General features: G+C 42.2%; 1 protein-coding gene across 1 annotated transcript in view; it reads left to right on the top strand.

Annotated features, from left to right (window-relative positions):
- grna (granulin a) overlaps nt 1–24134 on the top strand; it is a 67635-nt gene extending 43501 nt beyond the window's left edge. The window contains exons 24-47 of the mRNA XM_053514058.1: nt 809–962; nt 1064–1161; nt 1739–1892; nt 1980–2077; nt 3874–4027; nt 4130–4227; nt 5455–5608; nt 5710–5807; nt 10041–10194; nt 10297–10394; nt 11874–12027; nt 12130–12227; nt 15710–15863; nt 15967–16064; nt 17158–17311; nt 17414–17511; nt 17918–18065; nt 18231–18334; nt 18952–19105; nt 20604–20701; nt 20805–20960; nt 21279–21377; nt 21984–22220; nt 22835–24134. Of these exons, the coding sequence (XP_053370033.1) occupies nt 809–962; nt 1064–1161; nt 1739–1892; nt 1980–2077; nt 3874–4027; nt 4130–4227; nt 5455–5608; nt 5710–5807; nt 10041–10194; nt 10297–10394; nt 11874–12027; nt 12130–12227; nt 15710–15863; nt 15967–16064; nt 17158–17311; nt 17414–17511; nt 17918–18065; nt 18231–18334; nt 18952–19105; nt 20604–20701; nt 20805–20960; nt 21279–21377; nt 21984–22220; nt 22835–22969 (3147 nt within the window). The 3' untranslated portion in view covers nt 22970–24134. The remainder of the gene's footprint in view (nt 1–808; nt 963–1063; nt 1162–1738; nt 1893–1979; nt 2078–3873; nt 4028–4129; nt 4228–5454; nt 5609–5709; nt 5808–10040; nt 10195–10296; nt 10395–11873; nt 12028–12129; nt 12228–15709; nt 15864–15966; nt 16065–17157; nt 17312–17413; nt 17512–17917; nt 18066–18230; nt 18335–18951; nt 19106–20603; nt 20702–20804; nt 20961–21278; nt 21378–21983; nt 22221–22834) is intronic.
- Nucleotides 24135–25884: the final 1750 nt, after the last annotated feature.

Below are 25884 nucleotides of genomic sequence, written 5' to 3' on the forward strand. Positions count from 1 at the left end.
CCTGTAGGGGAATACAGTTATATTAAACCACAGTTGCATTATAATTAACTATTGAATTATTAACTATAATTAGTGATCATATCTACATTTAAATAATCTGTTTCTGTAGTACAATCATACATTGTACACAGCTGTTGCAGCGCGAGGTGTAGATACAGTAAGATGCAAGAATCATTGTATTAGACTGCATGAAATTTATGAAACTTTTTACAATCTGGTTTGTAATAGAATTCTGTCTGTAATTCAGTATGTTTACTGTTCATCTATAGCTTTTTACCCCTTATAACTTTGTTAAAAATTATTTAAATGTAGACATGTCGCATACGTCCGGTGTGGATATAAAAAGCCAATGGCAGTTCTTTCAGCCTTCAATAGTTAATTAAAATGCAGCTGTGGTTTGATATAACTGTATCCCACTACAGGGCTCTATCCTAAAGATAGTGGATTGTTAATATGTCTGGCTGTCTGGATATATAATAGACACCTCAAAACTGTTCCACACTCATATTCCTCTGGGACATAAGGGTAACCCATATAAACACGTTGTTTGAGGTCTCGGGAGAATAAAGTAAATTGACTGATAGCGCCATCTGCTGTTTTGAAAGAGGAAGTTGCTCCATTAATTTGACATCACAATGTGCAGGTGTTACAGACGTGAACGTTAGACTGTATATGTGGCAGGAGGTATGTGAGTTTGGAAAAATGTCAACATGAGTCCCACAACACAAAAGTCCAAAAACACTGGGAAAAACATTAGAATGTGAATGTAAAGTTCATGTGCAGATCATATAAAAGTTGTTTCCTACAGGCGGTGTGTTGTGAGGACCATGTTCACTGCTGTCCTAATGGTAAAAAGTGTAACCTCGCTGCTCAAACATGTGAAGACCCGTCAGGTTCAGTGCCCTGGCTGAAGAAGGAGCCGAGCCGACCGATCAGAGGACAGAAGGTTCCAGAAACTAAGGGTACTTTAACAAATATCATTAACAATTTTTTGTAAAACTAAAAAAATAAATATCCATATTTACAAATGATAAAAATCTATTTACTTGTTGTATGTGTTCAGGTTCTGATGTTCCCTGTGACGACACTGTGGCTTGTGCTGATGAAACCACATGCTGTAAGAATGAAGAGGGAGGGTGGGGCTGCTGTCCGATGCCTAAGGTAAAAACCCTTTCAGTGGAACATAACAAGCTATTAAGAAACGGCATACGTCTTAGTAAAAGACAATGATTTTATTTGGGTCATATGGAGGTGGGTTGCCAGCCTGATATACCTGTAGCTTACTGGCAAAGGAAGCATGTTGTCATCATGTTGACAACGCGGGAAAAACTGCTTGACCTCCCGTGCCACACCTTCACTTCTTTTCTCCCTTTTCTTTCCATCCTTCCTCTTTTAAACCCTTTCCTACCATAGTTTCCCTTAATAAAGTTACCATTTTTCCTGTAAGACCTCACCTCGTGTCTGTGTGTCTGTGGTGCCAACCCGTTCCAGACTGTATATGTGGAAGGAGGTATGTGAGTTCCGAACAAAAATCAACATGAGTCCCACAACACAAAAGTCCAAAAACACTGGAAAAAACATGAGGTTATGAAACTGAATAATTTTAAAAGATGTGTATAGAATGACCAGGAGCGCCCGATCATCCTGCACTATTCATATTATGCTTTTAACGATAGACTTTGTCACAGTGTAAATGTAAGGTCAATGTGCAGATCATATAAAAACGGTTTCTTTACAGGCGGTGTGTTGTGAGGACCATGTCCACTGCTGTCCAAATGGTAAAAAGTGTAACCTCGCCGCTCAAACATGTGAAGACCTGTCAGGTTCAGTGCCCTGGCTAAAGAAGGAGCCGAGCCAACCGATCAGAGGACAGAAGGTTCCAGAAACTAAGGGTACTCCATCAAATATCATTAACAGCTTGTTGTAAAATTTGGAGAATAAACATCCATGTTTTTAACTAATGTGTGTTGTGTGTTTAGGTTCTGATGTTCCCTGTGATGACACTGTGGCTTGTCCTGATGAAACCACGTGCTGTAAGAATGAAGAGGGAGGGTGGGGCTGCTGCCCGATGCCTCAGGTGAAACCCCTTTCCGTGGAGCCTGACCCATTAACAAATGGCATACGATTTAGTAAAAGACAGACACTGATTTTATTTGGGTCATATGGATGTGGGTTGCCAGCCCGATATACCTCAAGCTGACTGGAAAAGGAATCATGTTGTTCTCAAAGTTAGCAGGTGGTGCAAACAGGATGCTTTTGAAGAACAGGGTATATCTTGAACAGAACAGGGCATATCTTATGTAGAGAATACCATAACTAAAGGGAAGCTCAGCTTGATTCTCGCATAGTTTGAACTGACATGATTCAGAAAGAACAGTGCTTGATTCTTACCCGGCATGGAAAGCAGTCTCATCAACCTGTGCAACAAAAGGGCTAGGTTTAGACAACCTGGCTTTGAGAGAAGTGGTGGAGATCCCCATGTTGACCTCCAGAGTGTGCCTGGCAGGGAGCATGTTTTGGCACTGTGTTGTCAGTCTTTTGTTAAAGCACTTTGCTATTGGCCTCCTCTTGGAGCTCCATGCAGGGAGCTACCCTATCGGCTTTACCCTGGAGCTTTGTATGATTAGCCTTTTCCTGGACTCTGACCTAAAAAATTGTGGGAAAGAACTAAAAATCACAGGTAACTCATACTCCACTAGTCAGATGAACTCCTCTAGATTTTCCAGACATGATTTTAGACATGTTGTCATCAAAGTTGGCAGGTGGTGCAAACAGTTTGTTTTTAAAGCTAGGGGCAGTTGCAGAGCATGATTTTGGCGGAAGAGGGAATATATTAAACAAAACAGGGCATATCTCAATTAGAACAGGGCATATTTCATGTAGAGCATGGCATGATTCAGACAAAGATCTGCTTGATTCAGGCATAGTATGACATGATTCAAACAGAACAGGGATTGATTATTACCTGGCATGGGAGGCAACCTTATCAACCTGTGCAACAAAAGGGCTCGGTTTAGTTGACTGGGAGAATGGTTTCACGCAGAACTGTGCTATCAGTTTTTTATTAAATTGCGTCGCTATTGGCCTCCTCTTGGAGTCTTGTGCAGGGAACTGACTTGTTGGCTTACCCTTGAGCTCTGTATGGTTAGCCTTTTCCTGGACTAGGACTCCTTCCGTATACTCATATGACCCAAGGATGTAATGATACAGTGAATAGACCTAGAAAACTAAACAGAAACAAGGGGCGACGTGTGTGGCGCGAGCCTTGCGGGAATGCAGAAGCACGCAAAGTTGGCGTGGGAAGGGTGAACTTTGTGATGGGACCCGATGTGGACAAACCGAGCTTGAGTCAGTTAGTGAATGATGCCGGTGCGTTCAGCGAGGAGTTAGGGTTACTCGTGGTCATAGATTAGGCTGGGATCGAAGCTGGAGAGACAATATGGGGTTCTTAGTCCAAGCTTGTAGTCGATAACAAATCAAAGGTCGGTAACATGGATCGATATCTTTGAATGCGAGAGTCTGAGACGAGAGAAAAAGGCGTGGTCGGTAAAGCAAAACGTCATCGAGATCAGGCAGGCAAAGATAAGAAAAAAATGGTGAAATATTGGGCTAGTACTGCACACAATAATCTGGTGAAGGAGTGTTGTCGGAACGTGGTTTAAATAGGCAGCAGCGATGATCAGAGATAGCGCACAAGCGAGTGAGTCGGTGAGATGTAAGGAATGGTTGGGAACATAGAACAGGAGTGCGCAGGTGATCATGGCGGGGCTGTGGCTTGGTGTCTTGTGACATATTGTGCTTTTACCCAAAAACTTTGTCACAGTGTGAATTTAAAGTCAATGTGAAGTTGATACAAAAGTTGTTTCTTTACAGGCGGTGTGTTGTGAGGACCATGTTCACTGCTGTCCTAATGGTAAAAAGTGTAACCTCGCCGCTCAAACATGTGAAGACCCGTCAGGTTCAGTGCCCTGGCTGAAGAAGGAGCCAAGCCGACCGATCAGAGGACAGAAGGTTCCAGAAACTAAGGGTACTTCATCAAATATCATTAACAGCTTGTTGTAAAATTTGGAGAATAAACATCCATGTTTTTAACTAATTTAAATATAACCTTCTCGCTGTGTGTGTTCAGGTTCTGATGTTCCCTGTGACGACACTGTGGCTTGTCCTGATGAAACCACATGCTGTAAGAATGAAGAGGGAGGGTGGGGCTGCTGTCCAATGCCTAAGGTAAAAACTCTTTCAGTGGAACATAATAAGCTATTAACAAACAGCTTACGATTCAGTAAAAGACGGACACTGATTTTAGTTGGGTCATATGGAGATGGGTTTCCAGCCTGATATCCTTGAAGCTGACTGGCAAACGAAGCATGTTGGCCTCAAAGTTGGCAGGTGGTCCTAACAGGAACAGGGCATATCACATGAAGAGAATAGCATAATTGAAGCAAAGCTCAGCTTGATTCAGGCATAGTATGACATAATTCAGATTGAACAGGGATTGATATTACCTGGCATGGGAGGCAGTCTCATCATCCTGTGCCACAAAAGGTCTCGGTTTAACTGATGGGGCTTTAGGTGAAGTGGTGGATATCACCATGTTGACCTCCAGAGTGTGCCTGGCAGGGAGCGTGGTTTGACACAGAGCTGTGCTGTCAGTCTTTTGTTGAAGCTCTTTACTATTGGCCTCCTCTTGGAGATCCGTGAAGAGAACTGCCCTTTTGACCCTGGAGCTCTGTATGGTTAGCCTTTTCCCAGACTCTGAACTAAAAAATTGTGTGGAGGAAGTAAAAATCACAGGAAACTCATACTCCACTTGTCAAATAAACTCCCTTAGATTTTTCAGTGAGGTGTCACTGGGCAACAAAAAGCTTTGCCCATAGATCTCTTGACTTAGGGAACAGGAAAAGCATAAATCCATTCCTGCTTATTTGGATTTAGATCTGCGAAACACCCAATACTACCTAAACTGAATCTTCTTGCCATTATATGGCACTGGCATTACTTCTTTTATGGTAAAAGTTTACAGTGTGAAACACATTCTCTCTCTGTATAGGTCTTGTGTTCTGTCTGGGATAGATAGAAGGAGGAATTTAAATGTAGATGTGCATTTATTTAAGAAGTTAATGACAATACACAAGAGTTAAAATCTGACATAAAAACATGAATTAGGACTTAAACTCAGCATTGGCATAAGCACAAGGTTGTAATGATACTCTAAATAGAACTGGAAAACTTATCAGACTAAACACTGACTATAAAGAGACTGACTAATTAGACATCACAATGTGCAGGTGTTACAGACGTGAACGTGAGACTGTATATGTGGCAGGAGGTATGTAAGTTTGGAAAAATGTCAACATAAGTCCCACAATACAAAAGTCCAAAAACACTGGGAAAAACATGAGAATGTGAATGTAAAGTTCATGTGCAGATCATATAAAAGTTGTTTCTTTACAGGCGGTGTGTTGTGAGGACCATGTTCACTGCTGTCCTAATGGTAAAAAGTGTAACCTCGCTGCTCAAACATGTGAAGACCCGTCAGGTTCAGTGCCCTGGCTGAAGACGGAGTCGAGCCGACCGATCAGAGGACAGAAGGTTCCAGAAACTAAAGGTACTTCATCAAATATCATTAACAATTTTTGGTAAAACAAAACAAAAAAAAATCCATATTTACAAATAATAAACATCTATTTATTTGTTGTGTGTGTTCAGGTTCTGATGTTCCCTGTGACGACACTGTGGCTTGTCCTGATGAAACCACATGCTGTAAGAATGAAGAGGGAGGGTGGGGCTGCTGCCCGATGCCTCAGGTGAAACCCCTTTCCGTGGAGCCTGACCCATTAACAAATGGCATACAATTTAGTAAAAGACAGACACTGATTTTATTTGGGTCATATGGAGGTGGGTTTGCCAGCCTGATATACCTCAAGCTGACTGAAAAAGAAATCATGTTGATCTCAAAGTTGGCAGGTGGTGCAAACAGGATGTTTTTAAAGCTAGGGAGAATTGTGGAGCATGATTTTCGCAGAAGAGAGATTATCTCATATTCAATTCAATTCAATTTTATTTGTACAGCGCTTTTAACAATTGCCATTGTCCCAAAGCAGCTTTACGCAATCAAAATAATTATTTAAGTTTGTATGGAATTTGAATGTGTATGAATCAAAATTTTTAGATTGTCCCCGGTAAGCAAGCCTCGGCCGACAGTGGCAAGGAAAAACTCCTGAGATGGTAATAGGAAGAAACCTTGAGAGGAACCAGACTCAACAGGGAACCCATCCTCATTTGGGTGAAACAGAAAGCAGAAAATAATCTGCATTTATACTGTGTGTTAGGTGGCAGGCAGTTCAGCTATAACAGTTAATGTTAATTGATGTAAATATGGAGTCCAGATAGTTATTGGAGACAATTGCAATCTTAAACTATCGAGCAACCGTAGGCAAGTCAAGTCCTCAGAGAAAAAGCTGCCAACACCAATCGAGGACAGAACCGTCTTTATGGTAACGTGAAACTATCCCCAGACACCAGACGCATTCCAAAGAGACACCTGGTCCATGCGACGAGCTCTCCAACCAGAAGCAGGGTGGGTCAGACAGGTCCGGAGGGCAGAGGGAGTCTGGATCACTGGCAGCTCAGGAACAACATGTGTAGCTCGACAGAGAGAGGGAAGAGAAAGAGGGGGAGAGAGAACAGAAGAGGGGAGAGCAGAAGAGGAGACATAACAGTTAGGTATGGTCATAGTCACATAATGTACAATGTTAATGTATATTTAGTGTAGAGTGCAAGCAGAGACTCCGGCAGGACTAACTATAACAGCATAACTAAAAGAGGAGAGCCAGAAGGAAACACAGACATGAAGGGGAACTGAGATGTAAAGCAAACAATCACCTCACCGTCAACAAACCTGAGTGATCAATGAGAGTGAGGAGAACAGCATCCAAACATACCAGTTCACTATAATACTCTACGACCATGAGTCCCCTAGATCTGCCCCTTTACCCAAGACAAATCTATTTATAAAAATGCTCAATTAAATAAATAGGTTTTTAGCCAGGACTTAAACACTGAGACTGTGTCTGAGTCCCGAAACATTATTTGGAAGACTATTCCATAATTTTGGGGCTTTGTAAGAAAAAGCTCTGCCCCCAGCTGTAGTTTTCATAATACGCGGTACTGATATGCAGTCTGCATCCTTTGATCGAAGTAGGCGTGACGGATCTTAAAACACTAGCAGGTCGCTCGGATACTGCGGCGCGAGACCATTTAATGCTTTATATGTCAAAAGTAGTATTTTTAAATAAATGCGAAAATTCACAGGGAGCCAATGAAGTGAAGATAAGGTAGGTGTGATGTGCTCGTATCTTCTGGTTCTAGTGAGAACTCTAGTGCTGCATTCTGGACTAGCTGAAGCTTGTTAATGCATCTACCAGACAGTAAGGCATTACAATAGTCCAACCTAGAGGTGATAAAAGCATGAACTAGTTTTTCTGCATCATTTAGCGACAGTATATTCCTTATCTTGGCAATATTTCTAAGGTGAAAGAATACTATCCTGGTAATATTATCTACATGAGCTTCAAATGAAAAGCTGGAATCTATAATCACACCGAGGTGTTTTACTGTTGCACTTGATGGAACAAAAAGGCCATCTAAAGTTACAGATTGATCTAGAATCTTACTTCTAGCTGTATGCGGTCCTATGACTAGAACTTCTGTCTTATCTGGATTAAGCAGAAGGAAGTTAATTAGCATCCAATTTCTTATGTCGTGCACACATTGCTCAACTTTAGTAAGCTGGTTTATCTCATCAGGTTTTGCTGTGACATATAACTGTGTGTCGTCAGCATAACAGTGAAAACTAATACCATGCTTACGGATTATGTTGCCCAGAGGAAGCATGTAAAGGGAAAAAAGCAGTGGGCCTAAAACTGAACCCAGTGGAACACCAAACTCCACTAGAGAACATGCAGAATAATCACCATTTAAGTCCACATACTGATACCGATCTGTCAAATAGGATCTGAGCCAGGAGAGCTTAATTCCTACTACATTTTCTAATCCGTGAGGAAGAATACTACATTATCTAAGGTATAACGGAATGTCAACTCTAAATATTCAGTCGCCCAATCAAGTTCTGTGGGGTCAGACGGTAATCCAATTAAAGTTGTTAACTCTGGGAGATTACTGATAAAGCTCCGTGTGGTATTTGATGTGAATGTACGTTTAGTATGGTAGCGTGGTGCTCTGCATACATTATCACTATAACACACTTTTTTTGGGGGGGGTAGCCAATTCCTTCCCGTCACTAGGGGGCTCCCACATTAAGGCTACTACTACCACTCAGTCGGGAGGGCGAAGACTATCCCGTGTTTTCTCCAAACCGCGTGACGTCAGCCGACCGCATGTTTTTCGAACTGCTTGCTCATGCACCATTAGGGGCAGAGTAACACACTCGGAGGAAAGCGCTCGCCGCTCCATCCGCGTGCGCAAGCTCACAGACGCCCCTAAATGGCTGTAGAGCCGTGATTAATGTGGGAGCGCAAGTACCTCTCATCCCTCCCCCCTGAGAGAGCTCGGCCAATCAGCTCTCTCTGTGCCTCCAGCTGTGGGAGGAAAACAGCATCACCCGAGGTTCGAACCAGCGCTCCCTAGATGATCACTATAACACACTTTAATTGAGACAAGATAGTGATCTGATATAACTTCAGACAGTGGGGTTGTGAATAAATTTCTTATGCTTATTCCGAAAGATATTATTAAATCTAAAGTGTGACCTGCTTTATAAGTGGGTCCTACTACACATTGATTTACTCCTACTGAGTCCAGTATGGACATAAATGCTCTACGCACAGGGTCTTCTGGATTCTTAAAAATGAATATTAAAATCTCCAGCAATTAACACTTTGTCTACAGAAACAACTAGGTTTGAGGATATCGCAAGCAGAACAGGGCATATCTTATTTAGCGCATGGCATTATGCGGGAATGCCTTGCGGGAATGCAGAAGCACGGAGAGTTGGCGCAGGAAGAGAAAACTCTGTGATGGACAAACGGAGTTTAAGTCAGTTAGTGAATAATGCTGGTGCATTCAGCGAGGAGTGAGGGTTACTCGTGGTCATAGATTAGGCTGGGTTGAAGCCGGAGAGACAATAGGGGATCCTTGGTCCAAGCTTGTAGTCGATAACAGATCAGAGGTCGGTAACATGGATCGATATCTTTGAATGCGAGAGTCCGAGACGAGAGAAGAAGGCGTGGTCGGTAAAGCAAAACGTGGTTGAGATCAGGCAGGCAGAGACGAGAAGAAAACGCTGGAATATTGGGCTAGTACTGCACACAATAATCTGACGAAGGAGTGTTGTCGGAACCTGGTTTAAATAGGCAGCAGCGATGATCAGTGATAGCGCAAAGGTGTGCGCAGAGTGAGTCAGTGAGACGTAAGGAATGGTTAGGAACATAAAACAGGTGTCATGATGTGGTTGTACAAGGGTCAGACGCAGAATCAGGTGCAATCACAAGTGATCTTTATTTCTTATTATAAAAACAAAAACAAACGAAACTTAAGGAAGAACCCAATGCAAAGTCTCTTTAGTACTGTTCTCTTGCCGAGTAGTCAAACTGGGTTCAAGACCTGCACTTAGGGTCTCTCAGTCCTGGGAAACAGGCAAACACACTCACTTGTGATTTTGAGGAGAAACAAACACATATGGTAACACAATGGTGGACGGACAGAGAGCTACGGGGTGGGCTGGTTTAAGTAGGGTAGCACACAAGGGGAACACAAGTGAAACTACTTTCGTGATATTAGTGAGACATACACACGCAGACACACTAGGGGGAGACAAAGTGGCGGGCTCAGTAGACCGGGCAACCAGATCTTGTTCCCTAAGGCCGCGGTGGCACAGGTGTTACAACAGGAGTGCGTAGGTGATCATGGCGGGGCTGTGGCTTCGTGTTTTGTGACATATTGTGCTTTTAACCATAGACTTTGTCACAGTGTGAATGTTAAGTCCATGTGAAATTGATACAAAAGTTGTTTCTTCACAGGCGGTGTGTTGTGAGGACCATATTCACTGCTGTCCTGATGGTAAAAAGTGTAACCTCGCTGCTCAAACATGTGAAGACCCATCAGGTTCAGTGCCCTGGCTGATGAAGGAGCCGAGCCGACCAATCAAAGGACGAAAGATTCCTGAAACTGAGGGTACTCCATCAAATATCATCAACAGCTTGTTGTAAAATTTGGAGAATGAACATCCATGTTTTTAACTAATTCAAATATAACCCTCTTGCTGTGTGTGTTCAGGTTCTGATGTTCCCTGTGATGACACTGTGGCTTGTCCTGACGAAACCACATGCTGTAAGAATGAAGAGGGAGGGTGGGGCTGCTGCCCAATGCCTCAGGTAAAACCCCTTTCCGTGGAGCCTGACCCATTAACAAATGCCATATGTTACAGTAAAAGACAGACACTGATTTAGTTGGGTCATATGGATATCGGGTGCCAGTCTGATATACTTGAAACTGACAAATAAAAACAAATATTTTACATGAAACGCATGCTTCACTAGTTCAGTAAACTCTAGTAACTTTTCCAGACTGACAAAATAAAACATACTTAACACACTGATTAATTCGACATCACTGGGTGCAGGTGTTACAGACGTGATCGTGTGACTTGTCAGGGAGTGTGGCTGTAATGGGCGTCCACCTCAATTTGTTATCGCTCCTCGCTCACTCCGCCGGCTCCCTACGTAGGCGACTCACCCTTCTGCAGGTGCATGAAGGGGCAGGGCTACCAAGTCAGGATTGCTGGTGATAGTTAACATTAATGGACCTCGGGCTTTCTCTGTGTTTTAAAAGCCCCAGTTACATGCCCCAGAGAATTTAAAAGAGACTGGAATGCTGCCCCTTTGATCTCCGCGATGAGGACAATGGGGAAAAACTGCTTGACCTTCTACGCCACCTTTACTCCCACGCAAAGCCTGCCTTTGTTTCCCCGCCACCAAAGAGGAAAAGGCCGCTAGGAGGATCGCTTTAGGGCCCCTGATCCTGGCCGCCCAGTTGACAGACATCAAGAAAGTACTCCCGTCTGTGGCTGTGCCCAAAGAGAGCTGGGAGGGGCCGGTTTTGGCTCATGTCAGCGGGAAAGGTTGTCATCATGGCCACATCCATCTTGCCACTCTGCCCATCGCCACCTTTTGACAGCCGTGTGCCCACATGCCAGTTGGGCACTGCCACTGGATCTGCACGTGCACACCTTCACTTCTTTCCTCCCCTTTCTTTCCATCCTCCCTCCTTTAAACCCTTTCCTACCATAGTTTTCCTTAATAAAATTACCATTTTTCCCGTAAGACCTCGCCTCGTGTCCGTGTGTCTGTGCTGCCACCCGTGCAAAAAGTGTTGGACACGTTACAGACTGTATATGTGCCAGGAGGTATGTGAGTTCAGAACAAAAATCAACATAAGTCCCACAACACAAAAGTCCAAAAACCCTGGGAAAAACATGAGGTTATGAAACTGATTTTTTTTTAATGATGTGTACAGTATGAACAGGAGCACCTGATCAACCTGCACTATTCATATTGTGCTTTTAACCACAGACTTTGTCACAGTCTGAATGTAAAATCCATGTGCAGATCATATAAACCCTGAAGTGCAGGTCTCGAACCCAGTTTGACTAATCGGCAAGAAAACAGTACTAAAGAGACTTTGCATTGGGTTTTTTCTTAAGTTTCGTTTGTTTTTGTTTTTGTTAATAAAGAACACTTGTGATTGCACCTGCATTTGCGTCCGACCCTTGTATTGTGCTTTTAACCATAGACATTGTCACAGTGTGAATGTAAAGTCCATGTGCAGTTGATACAAAAGTTGTTTCTTTACAGGCGGTGTGTTGTGAGGACCATATTCACTGCTGTCCTAATGGTAAAAAGTGTAACCTTGCTGCTCAAACATGTGAAGACCCGTCAGGTTCAGTGCCCTGGCTGAAGAAGGAGCCGAGCCGACCAATCAAAGGACGGAAGATTTCTGAAACTAAGGGTACTCCATCAAATATCATTAACAGCTTGTTGTAAAATTTGGAGAATAAACATCCATGTTTTTAACTAATTGAAATATAACCCTCTTGCTGTGTGTGTTCAGTTTCTGATGTTCCCTGTGATGACACTGTGGCTTGTCCTGATGAAACCACATGCTGTAAGAATGAAGAGGGAGGGTGGGGCTGCTGCCCGATGCCTCAGGTAAAACCCCTTTCCGTGGAGCCTGACCCATTAACAAATGCCATACGATTAAGTAAAAGACAGACCCTGATTTTATTTGTCTGATATACCTGAAGCTAACTGGCAAAGGAAGCATGTTGTCTTCAAAGTTGGCAGGTGGTGCAAACAGGATGTTTTTGAAGAACATGGCATATCTTGAACAGAACAGGGCATATCTCATGTAGAGAATAGCATAATTAAGGCAAATCTCAGCTTGATTCAGGCATAGTCTCACGGGATAACCGGAGACGACAACAGAAGACTTAGCAGTTAGCCCGTGTAGCGTGGATGATAAACCCAAACGCGGAAGCAGCGCGAACAAGCAGGATAACCAGGCGAATTATTATTCGAGAGCAAATGAGTTTACACAAATAAACCTGCGTTCTAACAACACACACTCGGTCAGGAAGATTAACCCAGAAATAGTGAGTACTCACGGTTCGGCAGGTAAACGTCGGAATCAGCATGGGCAACTCAATGACTGAGCGATGTGAAGCGCCATCTTGTCTCCTTTTATGCTTCCTGTTTTACGACCGTACTACTTCCGGGTCCTAGTGCCGGTCGCGGAGCAAGGGGGTTTAACCATGGGAGAGGTGGTGAAGGGTTTCAGTTGTGAGGTGTGGAATACCGGGTGGTCCGGAGCGCCGCAAGCAGCTGGAGCCGGTAGGTCACAGGGATGATTCGGAGGGTGATGCGGTAAGGGCCGATGAACCTGGGTAAAGGTTTCCTTGATTCTGTGTGGAAATGCAGATTTTTTTTGTTGACAGCCACACTTTGTCACCTACGTTGTACAATCGTCCCGGGGGGTGTCGTCCGCGATGTGACATAGCGGTGTTGGCGTGCTGAATGGCTATATTTGCTTGGTCCCATATCCGCCGAAAACCGGACCAACTGTTGGGCCGACGGTACATCAACCTCCGGTTCTTGGTGGTCGTATATCAAGGCCTGGAAACCGTGGCATACCTAAAATGGGCTTAAGTTGGTGGCGGATGAGATTTGGAGATTGTGGGACAGCTTAGCCCAGATGAGGTAGCGGGCCCGGGAGCACTGGCGTTCGACGATGAATTATCTCAGATAGAGCTCCAGTTGTTGGTTGGTCCGCTCCGTCTGACTGTTAGTCTGGGGGTGGTATCCGGATGACAGAATACAGGTGGAATTGATCAGACGGCAGAAGGCGTTCCAGAACCGGGCGGTGAACTGGGGCCACCTGTCCGAGATGATGTCTTTTTTCGGAACCCATGCAAGCGTTCTAGTACTAGCTCGGCTGTGCTTAGCTGACGGGAGTCTGGTGAGGGCCACCAGGTGCACGGCTTTGGAGAAACGATCCACGATGGTCATTATGGTGTTCTTTCCTTCCGAGGCCGGTAGGCCAGTGATGAAGTTGATGGCAATGGCGTCCAGGGCCGGCGGGGAACAGGAAGCGGCTGGAGTTCCCCGGTGTTGGCTGGTTGGTATCCTTTGCCCTGGTGCACACTGGGCACGAGGGTTCGCCATTCAATTGACATGTTGAATGTGTTCTTCGACTGTACGTGGGTATATGAGGATGTCATCTAGGTATACAAATGCCCACCAGCCTGATATGTAATCAATGAACTGTTGGAAGGCTGCGGGGGCATTGCTGAGTCCGAACAGGATGATCAGGCTTTAGTATTGTCCTGTGGGTGTGATGAAGGCTGTCTTCCACTCATCGCCCTCTCTGATACCAAGTTTTAGGCGCTCCAGAGGTCCAACTTTGTAAAAATGGTTGCACCAGAGAGGGCGTCTAGGGCTGAGTTGGTAAGAGGCAGTGGGTGTCAGTTCTTAATGTTGATGTTGTTGAGCCCCCTGATACTCGACACACGGGTGAAGTTTGCCGCCCTTTTTTTTCACAAAGAAGAACCCTGCGGCAGCAGGTAAGGAGGAGGGCCGGATGGGTTAGATACATACTCCTTCTTCGCCTGCGTCTCGGTAGTGGAGAGGGAGTAGAAATGGCCGCAGGGAGGAATGGAACCCGGCTTAGGGTCTATCGCCAGGTCGTAGGCCGATGAGGAGGAAGATGGGTGGTACGTTTTTTGCAAAACACTTTAGCCAGGTCCAGGTAGACGGTGGGGATGGTGTTGGTGTTGATGTCGGGCGCCTTAGACTCCCTAGAACACGTCCCAGCCGGTGCCCGCAGGCAAAGTTCGGTGCAGGTCGGTCCTCGCTGCAGAATCCGATTTTGGGTCCAGGAGATGAGAGGGTCATGTGGAAGCAGCCAGGAGTGCCCGAGGATGATGGGTGAAAACGATATGGTGGTGAGGTGAAATTGAATCTGTTCTTGGTGTTGATCGATGGTGAGGGTGACAGGTTGGGTCTGGGTGGTGATGGGACTGAATGAAAGGGGGCCGACCGTCAACAGATGTGATCCATACAGGCTGGGATAACGTGCATGACACATAGTTTGAACTAACATAATTCAGACAGAACAGTGCTTGATTCTTACCTGGCATGGAATGCAGTCTCATCAACCTGTGCAACAAAAGGGCTAGGTTTAGTTAACGTGGCTTTGAGAGAAGTGGTTGATATCACCATGTTGACCTCATCAACCTGTGCAACAAAAGGGCTCCGTTTAGACGACGGCAGCATGGTTTCACACAGAGCTGTGCTATCAGTTTCTTGTTAAATCGCATCGCTATTGGCCTCCTCTTGAAGCTTTGTGCAGGGAACTGCCTTGTTGGCTTCACCCTGGAGCTCTGTATGGTTAGCCTTTCCTGGACTAGGACTCCTTCAGTATAATCATATGACCCAAGGTTGTAAAGATACAGTGAATAGAACTAGAAAACTAAACAAAGATAAGGGACGATGTGTGTGGCGTGAGCCGTGCAGGAATGCAGAAGCACGCAAAGTTGGCGGGGGAAGGGAGAACTCCGTGATGGAAACCGATGAGGACAAACCGAGCTTGAGTCAGTTAGTGAATGATGCCGGTGCATTCAGCGAGGAGTGAGGGTTACTTGTGGTCATAGATTAGGCTGGGATCGAAGCCGGAGAGACAATAGGGGATCCTTGGTCCAAGCTTGTAGTCGATAACTGATCAGAGGTCGGTAGCATGGATCGATATCCTTGAATACGAGAGTCCAACACGAGAGAAGATGGCGTGGTCAGTAAAGCAAAGCGTGGTCGAGATCAGGCAGGCAGAGACGAGAAGAAAATGGGCACTGTAAAATGTGAAATATTAGACTAGTACTGCACACAATAATCTGGTGAAGGAGTGTTGTCGGAACGTAGTTTAAATAGGCAGCAGCGATAATCAGTGATAGCGCACAAGTGTGCGCAGAGTGAGTCGGTGAGATGCAAGGAATGGTTAGAAACAAAGAACAGGAGTGCACAGGTAAGCATGGCGGGGCTGTGGATGTGTGTTGTGATATATTGTGCTTTTAACCATAAACTTTGTCACAGTGTGAATTTAAAGTCAATGTGAAGTTGATACAAAAGTTGTTTCTTTACAGGCGGTGTGTTGTGAGGACCATGTTCACTGCTGTCCTAATGGTAAAAAGTGTAACCTCGCTGCTCAAACATGTGAAGACCTGTCAGGTTCAGTTCCCTGGCTGAAGAAGGAGCCGAGCCGACCGATCAGAGGACGGATGGTTCCAGAAACTAAGGGTACTTTATCAAATATCGTTGTTATATTGTTGTAAAAGTAAAAAAAAATAACATCCATGTTTTTAACTAATTAAAATATAACCTTCTTGCTGTTTGTGTTCAGGTTCTGATGTTCCCTGTGACGACACTGTGGCTTGTCCTGATGAAACCACATGCTGTAAGAATGAAGAGGGAGGGTGGGGCTGCTGTCCGATGCCTCAGGTAAAACCTCTTTTCGTGAAACATAAAAAGCTATTAACAAATGGCATATAATTCAGTAAAAGACACTGATTTTAGTTGGGTCATATGGAGGTGGGTTGCCAGCCCAATATCCTTGAAGCTGACTGACAAAGGAAGAATGTTTTCGTCATAGTTGGCAGGTGCCTAACAGGATGTTTTTTTAAGCTAGGGGAAGTTGTAGAGCATGACGCTGCCAGAACAAGGCATATGTCATGTAGCGAATAGAATAATTGAGGGAAAGCTCAGCCTGATTCAGGCATAGTATAACATGATTCAGATTGAACAGTGCTTGATTATTACCTGGCATGGCAGGCAATCTTATCAACCTGTGCAACACAAGGGCTAGATTTAGACAACAGGACTTTGAGCGAAGTGGTGGAAAGTCCCATGTTGACCTCCAGACTGTGCCTTGCAGGGAGCATGGTTAGACACAGAGCTGTGCTGTCAGTCTTTTGTTGAAGCTCTTTGCTATTGGCCTCCTCTTGGAGCTCTGTGAAGGGAGCTGCCCTTTTGACCTTGGAGCTCTGTATAGTAGAGTGAGGTGTCACTGGGCAACAAGGAGCTTTGCCCATAGATCTTTTGACCTAGGGAACTGGAAAAGCATAAATCCATTCCTGCTCATTTGGCTTTGGATCTGCCGAGCACCCAATACAACCTGAACTGTAGTAAAAAACTCTCGCATAGAAACTCCATGCCATTATATGGCACTGGCATTACTTTTTTATGGTGAGAAGAAACAAATATTCTCTGTGTGTCTGCTACATCCCAATGGTGTAGGTGTTGTGTTCTGTCAGGGATAGATAGGAGGCAGGATAGATGTGTATATATTAATGAAGTAGGAGTTTTAGGACTTAAACTTAGCATTGGCATAAACACAAGAGCCAAGGTTGTAATGACACTCTGAATAAAACTGGAAAACTAAACAGACTGAACACTGACTATGAAGAGACTGACTTATTAGACATCACAATGTGCAGGTGTTAGAGACAACACAAAAGTCCAAAAACACTGGGAAAAACATGAGAATGTGAATGTAAAGTCCATGTGCAGTTCATATAAAAGTTGTTCCTTTCAGGCGGTGTGTTGTGAGGACCATGTTCACTGCTGTCCTAATGGTAAAAAGTGTAACCTCGCCGCTCAAACATGTGAAGACGCGTCAGGTTCAGTGCCCTGGCTAAAGAAGGAGCCGAGCCGACCGATCAGAGGACAGAAGGTTCCAGAAACTAAGGGTACTTCATCAAATATATTTAATAATTTGTTGTAAAACTGTAAGAATAACCATCTATATTTTTAACTAATTAAAATATAACCCTCTTGCTGCTTATGTTCAGGTTCTGACGTTCCCTGTGACGACACTGTGGCTTGTCCTGATGAAACCACATGCTGTAAGAATGAAGAGGGAGGGTGGGGCTGCTGTCCAATGCCTAAGGTAAAAACCCTTTCTGTGGAATATAACAAGTTTATAATAATTGTCTGAATTTGCTTTTGATACCACGATGTCATAATATGAGACAGTGCAACACAAGACAAGATACAAACTAAAATTATAAGAAAGGAAAGGAAAAGCTTACACAAGACACAGTAAGAAAGAACATAAAAGAAAATACATCCATCATGCAAAATAAGCTAAATAGGATAAAACATGACAAGGCAAGACAGGAAACACAAAATACGATAATGTGTTAAGCTTGTCAAAGTACTGTAAGTGTAAATAGGCACTAATCAATTGCCATAAACAGGCAGGGTGTCAGGTGATCTGTAAATCTAGCAAGACTAAACCTTACTTAAGTGAAGGTTGGTAAAATGTAATTTTTTTTAGTAATGTCTCCTTACAGGCGGTGTGTTGTGAGGACCATGTCCACTGCTGTCCTAATGGTAAAAAGTGTAACCTCGCTGCTCAAACATGTGAAGACTCGTTAGGTTCAGTGCCCTGGCTGAAGAAGGAGCCGAGCCGACCGATCAGAGGATGGAAGGTTCCAAAAGGTATGTCATAAAGTACATTGTCATGTTTTTTTGTTGGTGTTTTTTGCAAAAGTTGTAAATAATTAAAAGACAAAATTTATAACTTGTTTTTCCAGTGTTTGAATAAAAGTATGACCTTTAAACCTAGTTACAAATCCTCTTGTTTTCTTGTTTCGTGATGTTTAGATTTCCTGTTCGCTGTTCCCTGTAATGACACAGTGGCCTGTGATGATGGGAAAACGTGCTGCAAGAACCAACAGGGAGAATGGAGTTGCTGTCCACTTCCCCAGGTAATATCCCTGCTGAGTTATTACCATAAAATACACCAATGGTTTGAATACATTTTAGATAAAGCACATTAACTACATGCCATTGTTTATTGTGATTATCTACTACATCACCTTAGATTGGAAATGTTTCATTTATCCACTGAATGAGACATTAGACTTATTCCGGGTTATACAACAAAGCATGCAAATCGCCCTTCTCAGAATTTCTCCCAGTGCAAACCAGTACAAACGAGTACAGCCTGTTTACACAATTTGATCTGACAGGTTTAGTAGCAGATTTAAGGAAACAAAACAACAATGAAGACGAATAGACATGTCCTGGGAATTTAGACAAGAATTACATACCACAACTAAAATTATTAAGTATTGTTTACAATTAAGTTTTTAAGTGTCCCAGGTGTTTGAGGGCTTGTCCGCACAGCAACAGGGTGACCGCTACCAGTTCAACTTAAGTATAAAGCAAGGTACAGTGCAGTAAGGGCATTAGATTTCTTCTTGATTCTTGCATTAGAATTCATTTGGTATTAAATGAAATTATTGTATAACCTTGTTAGGCAGTACCCCCTTTTTTTTCCTGTACTAGCAATAATTTACATTTCATTGTTGTGTCTTGTCAGGCGGTGTGTTGTGAAGACTTTGTCCATTGCTGTCCTCATGGGAAACAGTGCAACCTTGCTTCTCGGTCATGTGACAAGCCATCAGAATCTGTGCCCTGGTGGAAGAAGGAACCGAGCCATCCGACCAGTGATAAGAGTGTTCCTAAGACCAAAGGTTTGTAAAGAGACACCAATAAACATCTATACAGTATAATTACAGTACTCTGTAATACCAGTAAATACGAAAACTCTAACTCATTTAAACACATCTCAAACAATACATGCAAATATCATGAAAGGGCTTTAAGACTTCCTTATTGACTTGTCTAGGAATTGCTTTCATTTGTGATTAGATGTGTATTGGACTTGGGTATTTGTGTCACTAAATATAAAAATAATAATGTAAGTGTTTTCTTTTGGACGCACATGTTTGCTTATTGACTTGACTTGATGTTGGCTAGTCCTATTCTTGGACTTTTTATGGGGGTCTTGACTATAGCTCTAGTATACTACCCTTAGCAATGTTCTCTCTCTTATAGTTATGTCTGCAATTCATATGCACAAAATAGGTTAACTTTACAACATGTAGCACCAAAATCACTTTGATCCTTCATTCTGCAGTTGAGTGTCTCAGCTAAGATGCAACGTAAAATATGAGTACCTAAGGAAAAGTAATGGGCAGTAATAGCCTAGTGTGTTAAAGCTCTGGGTTACTGATCAAAAGGTCAGCGGTTCAAGCCCACCAATTCCACCAAGTTGCTGCTGTTGGGCCCTTGTGCTCAAGGGGTGCTGTATCATGGTTGATGCTTCACTCTGACCCCAGCCTCCTAACAAAGCTTGGATATGTGAAAAATGAAGACTGTGCAGTAATGTATATGTGAAGTCAACAATTGTAGAAGCCATGTGTGTTTGTTATGATAGAGATGGGAAAAAAAGATGGGGCCAAGCACTGAACCTTGTGGGACCCCATACAGATCATCTGTATGTAGCAGGTCTATATACAACCTTTGTATCTTGATATGAGTGCAGCGTTAAGTGTTGGACTGCTGATCCCAGGTCCCAGGTTCAAACCCAATCACCAATTTGCCACTTTTGGGCCCTTGAGAAAAGCCCTTAACTCTCAACCACCCAGATGTATAATGAGACAAAAATGGTAAAGGTTCAAAGCTTAAGGACGGACAAAAGAAAGTGATGGGTGACCATGTGAAAGGCTGTGTAAAGGTCAGCTAGGATCAGGACCAATGATAGTTCAGCTACGTCACACTGTTCTGGATAAGCAGTGACTCAGAGAGAAGAGAATGGTGACAGTGTCTGCTGTTTCCATGAAGCATGCTGCCTTAAAAAAGGACTGTTTGGACTTATGGAGGGCTTTCTGTGTGAGAAAAAGTGACATTTAATATCAGATTTCTGAAGAAATTCAGAAAGGAAAGAGAAAAGTAAAACAGGTCAGTTGTAGTTTATTTCTGTGGTGTAAGAATGAGTATTTTCTGGTCTTTGGTACATGACATGGATGAAATGAGTTTGTATAGGCCTTGGGGAAGGTATGGAATCTAATGAGACAAAGATACAGCAGATTCTTATACTAATATAGAAGTGGAGCTAAATGTGTAAGTATTTTCATCTTTTTTTTTCTTCTAAACAATACAAGGCCAATATTCTTGCTGTGTGTTCAGGTTCTGATGTTCCCTGTGATGATACTATGTCCTGTCCTGATGGAAACACATGCTGTAAGACCGAACAGGGAGAGTGGGCCTGCTGCCCGATGCCTCAGGTAAAATACTTTTTTCACTCACAGGTAAAACATTCGATCCACACATTACTATTACTCTGTGTAAAGTCCATGTGAAGTTTAATATATCACTGTGACTTGGCAGGCTGTATGCTGCGAGGATTTCCTTCACTGCTGTCCTCATGGGAAAAAGTGTAACCTTGCTGCTCAGTCATGTGACGACCTGGCGGGGTCGGTGCCATGGATGAAGAAGGAGCCGAGCCAACCGACTGCATCGACAGCTCGAAATACTTCAGTAAATGTGAGCTATCGATAAAACCATTATGCACCTGTGCTTCATCTGCCTTGTTTAAAAAAAAAAAGATTTAATCATTAAATACCTGAGTACTTGCGTGGTTATAATCTCTCAAAATTAAAATCTTATTTTCTTTCCAAATATTTAACATAATGTGCTCTGTAAAATAATAATCACGTAGAGAGTATTTATAATATATTACTTAAGTATATATGTATTATACACTTAAATATAATATAAATTATATAGTATTTACTATTACTAATATTTATTTTTTTTTCCCCAAAAAATAATTTTAAGAGATTTCAATCTGATTTATTTAAGGTTGTAGTTCAGTGTGACACTAAGACGTCCTGTCCTGACCACACCACCTGCTGCTTAATGGACAAGAGCAAGAAATATGGCTGCTGTCCTCTGGATCATGTGAGTGAAATAAAGTATTTTCTCTGTTTGTCTCTCTCACAAATGCCCACAAATCATTCTATGGGCATAAATTTCCCTGTTCTAAAGTCTTTCCTGTGACTCTTACAAAAGCACTAACACTGGAGAGTCCTTCCTGAGACACTTATATAAATGATCCTAATGCGAGCTTAGTAACTTCTTCAAAAAATAATAACTATTATTAATAATTATAAGTGTGTATAAGGTGTACTAAACTGGAAGCTTAGAAAGGGAACTGACAACTGGGAAATTGGCGCAGGGGATGCAAGCAAAAGCAAACAAAGTCTTAGCCATATCCGTAGCAAAACAGGAACAAGGAGACCAAACAATGAAGTAACAACATACAACAGAGACTTACTATATCTCTGTAGCTCATAACTAAATACAGGTCTGCATAATCAGGAGTCAGATGTTTAAAACCAGGAAGTGGTGGTGGCTGACGGGAGTCACAGGCCAGCCATTTCGAGAGAGTGTGATTATGTTGTGTTCAAGAATAACACGATTCACATCACTTGAGTAATGACATGGACAGTGTTCTCTGTAGTAAACTTGCCAGTGGTCTGTTTTTTGGGGGGGGTTTTATCCCAGGCTACATGCTGTCCCGGAGGAGAGAACTGCTGTCCAAGAGGCTACAACTGCCGTGAAGAGTGGTGTGTGAAAACCTCCTGGAACAAGTTCGAGTCTGTGGCTTTAGTCTCCGTCATGGACACAGCGATCCCGCAGGCCCAAACTGACATCGGCTGCGGAGACGGGTTCACCTGTAACGACTCGGAAACCTGCTGCAGGACGTCTGAGAGCTCCTGGGGCTGCTGCCCGTATCAGAAGGTAACGCCACGGAGATCAGATTTACTGTCTTTAACTTTAAACTAATAAAAAACGGTCCATAATTACACAATAATTAACTGTTGTAGTATCGTTTAGAAAACATGAAATTAGCTGGCTGTGGTGCTGTCGACTGAGAGGCACTTTGGGGCAAATGTTTTAAGTGTGTTATACAAATATAATCATTTGACTTGACATGGCACAAGCCACACCTCCTTAATGTGACTCACACACACAGACCACACCTCCTTTAGTGGGACTTTCTTTCTTTCTTCACTCTAAACTTCATCATCATTTCCTGTTTTTTCAGTCTCTGTTTTATGCTAATTTATTTCTTTTTATCACTTTTTTTTCCTTTCTCTTTGGCAAAATATGTCTTATTGTAATATATAATAAGTCTTTCTTATTTCTATATATATATTTTTTCCGTTTCTTATTTTAGTGGAACTGACAAAAAGAAAATCAACTTTATATTTTATTTGCACAGTTTCCTTTTCCCCTCATTCTGTTTTTATTTATATTCTTTCTTATGAATTTATTGTGAAGTAAATAAACACATGTCTGTATTTCTGTGTGTGTGTGTGTGTGTGTGTGTGTGTGTGTGTGTGTGTGTGTAGGCTGTATGTTGCAGTGATATGCAGCATTGCTGTCCTAGCGGGTACACCTGTGACCAGTCTGGCTCCTGCACTGCAGAGATGGGCTTTAACTGGGATGTGTTGTTCTCCAGGAAGAAACGAGCTCCTGCTGTATAAACACACACATGCTCGCATGTGCACACACACACACACACACACAAACCAAACTCATCCTACTGAGAAAAATCACACTCCAATCCAGAATAACAGTCACACACACACCTTTCACTAATCAGGTTATATGTTGGTGATGAATATTGATTATATGTTGAATGGGAAATGAAGGGGAAGAAAATCAGTAGGGCGGAATCTCATCCTGTTTACACTAATTCCTCAAACTCCAATCCTGAGTGTCTATCAGCCACGTGCAGCACGACTAGAAAGGACTTTTTATTTCCAGAAGCTGACCAGCTTTAGTGATGCCCTTGAAAATCTGTGTAGTTTATCTGCTTTTTACTATCCAGCCAGTCTACTACAACCAGCTAGCAAATAACTAGCAATAAAAAAGAGAGAAAGAAAGAAAGGAAAGAAGGAAAAATTGGCATCCTTATTTACAGCAATGATCAGCAGGATGGACATTAAACGTTTCATTCTTCCACTTTTACTGTTGTAGACATGAAATAATCTTATATTTATGACCATTTTTTAAAATACAGGATTAACATCATGCTTTGCTAACATCAGGCTAACGTCTGCAGTCTCACACACTCTAGTTTCAAAAAAGCACGCTAGTCTAACTAACATAAATACTGACATATTTGTTCTGAAACATTTTTAAATGGAAGACGTCAGCGCGGTGATTTAGCATGCCTCCTGGAGATAGTTATGCAGTCTGCTATCTAAGAAAATGTATTCAAGCTGATGAAATATGATAATGTGACCATAAGAATGCGCCAGGGATCCATTTAGAGGATGACGTTAGCCAGGAAGTACAGTGGAAATCAGTGCTGTTGTTTAAATCAGTTTCAACATTAAACGTACTGTCTGTGTTATGAGGAGATTTTCTGAACACTGATATTTAAACTTAATATTAAATAAACACTTCTAATTGTATTCCTTGATTTTTAACTGCACTTTCTTTAGTCCAACAATCCAACATCTGTATTGTTTTTTGCTTTTTTTTTACATTTTGAGATATTACGTGACTGTGTTTAAACATCAGGAGTAAGTCTGGTAATTTAGCACTTTTTTATGTTGTGTGAATTGTCATGTAAACTTCAACGGTTGTGTGAAAAAAAAAAACTTGCTTTATAAAGTGAATAAAAGTGATGTTCCTAAAAGATGTGGAGTCACCAGTCACTTTTTTTTAATTTACTTATTAAATAAAAATAAATAAATAAAGTGTCTGTAACTAGCGTATCTGGTCGGTGGATGTGACTGCAAACAGATTTTTGCTTTGAAACTAGATCAAGAAAGTAGGAAACAAGAAAGTTAGAAGTTGGGAATAAGAAAACCAAAAAGCTGCAGTAATCTGGTTTCTGTTGTATATTTTCAAGGGGTAACGAAAAATTGTTTCCTTATCATAAAACAGGAGATTTTCTGATTTTTGTTTTTTCTCATTTGAAAAAAACCTGTATTTAAGTTTGCTTTTTATTTTTCCTTTCTTTCTAAATTACCAGTAAAATAAGCATGTTTTTCTTGTCTTTTTATTTTATATTAAAAACGATAACGTCTCGAAAGAGACTTGTTTCCTGATTGTGATTGTCTTAATTTAAAATTAAAATCTGTTGGCAGTCACGGAAACGTCCCATACCCTCTGTGCTATTTAAATTAAAATTCTAATAATTCTTACTTAAGAAAGCATATAATTAGAGTCTTTAGGTGTTTCCCGTATCACCATAGCAACAGGTCAATACCAAATCTCTGCTATAATGCAGCATCATGTAAAATCCTATCATGTCATCTGATATAAACTTCCACACTTGTTCTGGTCAGGCTCTTTCCTCTTAAATGTAAAATGTCACTGAAATACACAGAGTCCTCTCATCTAATACGTCTTCATTTCTAACTAGTTTATGTTTAACATACAGATTGTGTTTGTCTTTCTGTAAAGCGTCGCCACGGCTTCTTTGTAAAAAGATCTGATAAAAGCTGAAAGCGTTTCTGGCTCGTGTACAGAGCGGCTCCGCCCAGGCCGCGGCATTCGCACACACACCTACTGATGGAAATGTAAACATAGGCAGAACAGTGCTGTGTGACTCCCACTGCCTCCCCACTAAACACAATTGGGTGCCAATAGTTTATAAATTTAGTCAAACTGACAAATAAAGGCCCATTTGTATCTATTCCCTCAATTATAATGACTTTTTTCTTTCTTCTCTCTCTTCTTTCTTTTTCCGTTTTTCTTACATTCTGCCTTTTTATTCTATTCCTTTCTTTTTTCCAACTTTCTGCTCATTTTCTTTGCTTTTTCCTTCTTATGTTCTTTCTTTCTTTCCCCCTTCCTTTTGACTGTAGCTTTCTATTTTTTCTTTATAATGTTTTAAGTTTTTTTTACTTTAATTTCTTTTTCCTTTTTATTCCTTCTCTTTCTGTTGCTTTATCAAGTTATTTCTAGCTTTCTTTTCTATTAGTTAACAAACCTGGGTGCCAACACTTTTAATCGTGGGTGAAGTGACGTCACAGCGTGAGAACATTATGCAGTTTGGGCACAAAACTGACTAACTAAATAAATAAATAAATTCCACGAGTGAAGATAGAACATAAACACACTTCATATAATGTACTTCATATATACACTGAAAGTTAAGAATTATTATTATTGTTGTTATTATTATTATTATTATTATTATTAGAGTGACAAAAATGAACACGATCAGAAAGAAGCATATTAGAGGAACAGTGCAGGGAGGCCGGGTTGGGGATAGAGACTGGGGGTCAGAGAGTAAGATGGTTTGGACATGTGCGGATGAGGGGATGAGGTGTGTATCAGGAGGAGATGAGGAGGGTTTAGAGCCTAACAACTTTAGAGATGGTGATGCCAGACAGGAAGAGATGAGGAAGGGCCCAAGAGCAGGGTTATGGATGTAGTG

The sequence above is a fragment of the Clarias gariepinus genome, chromosome 16 (genome assembly GCF_024256425.1).
Source record: "Clarias gariepinus isolate MV-2021 ecotype Netherlands chromosome 16, CGAR_prim_01v2, whole genome shotgun sequence".
NCBI classification, from domain to species: Eukaryota; Metazoa; Chordata; class Actinopteri; order Siluriformes; family Clariidae; genus Clarias; species Clarias gariepinus.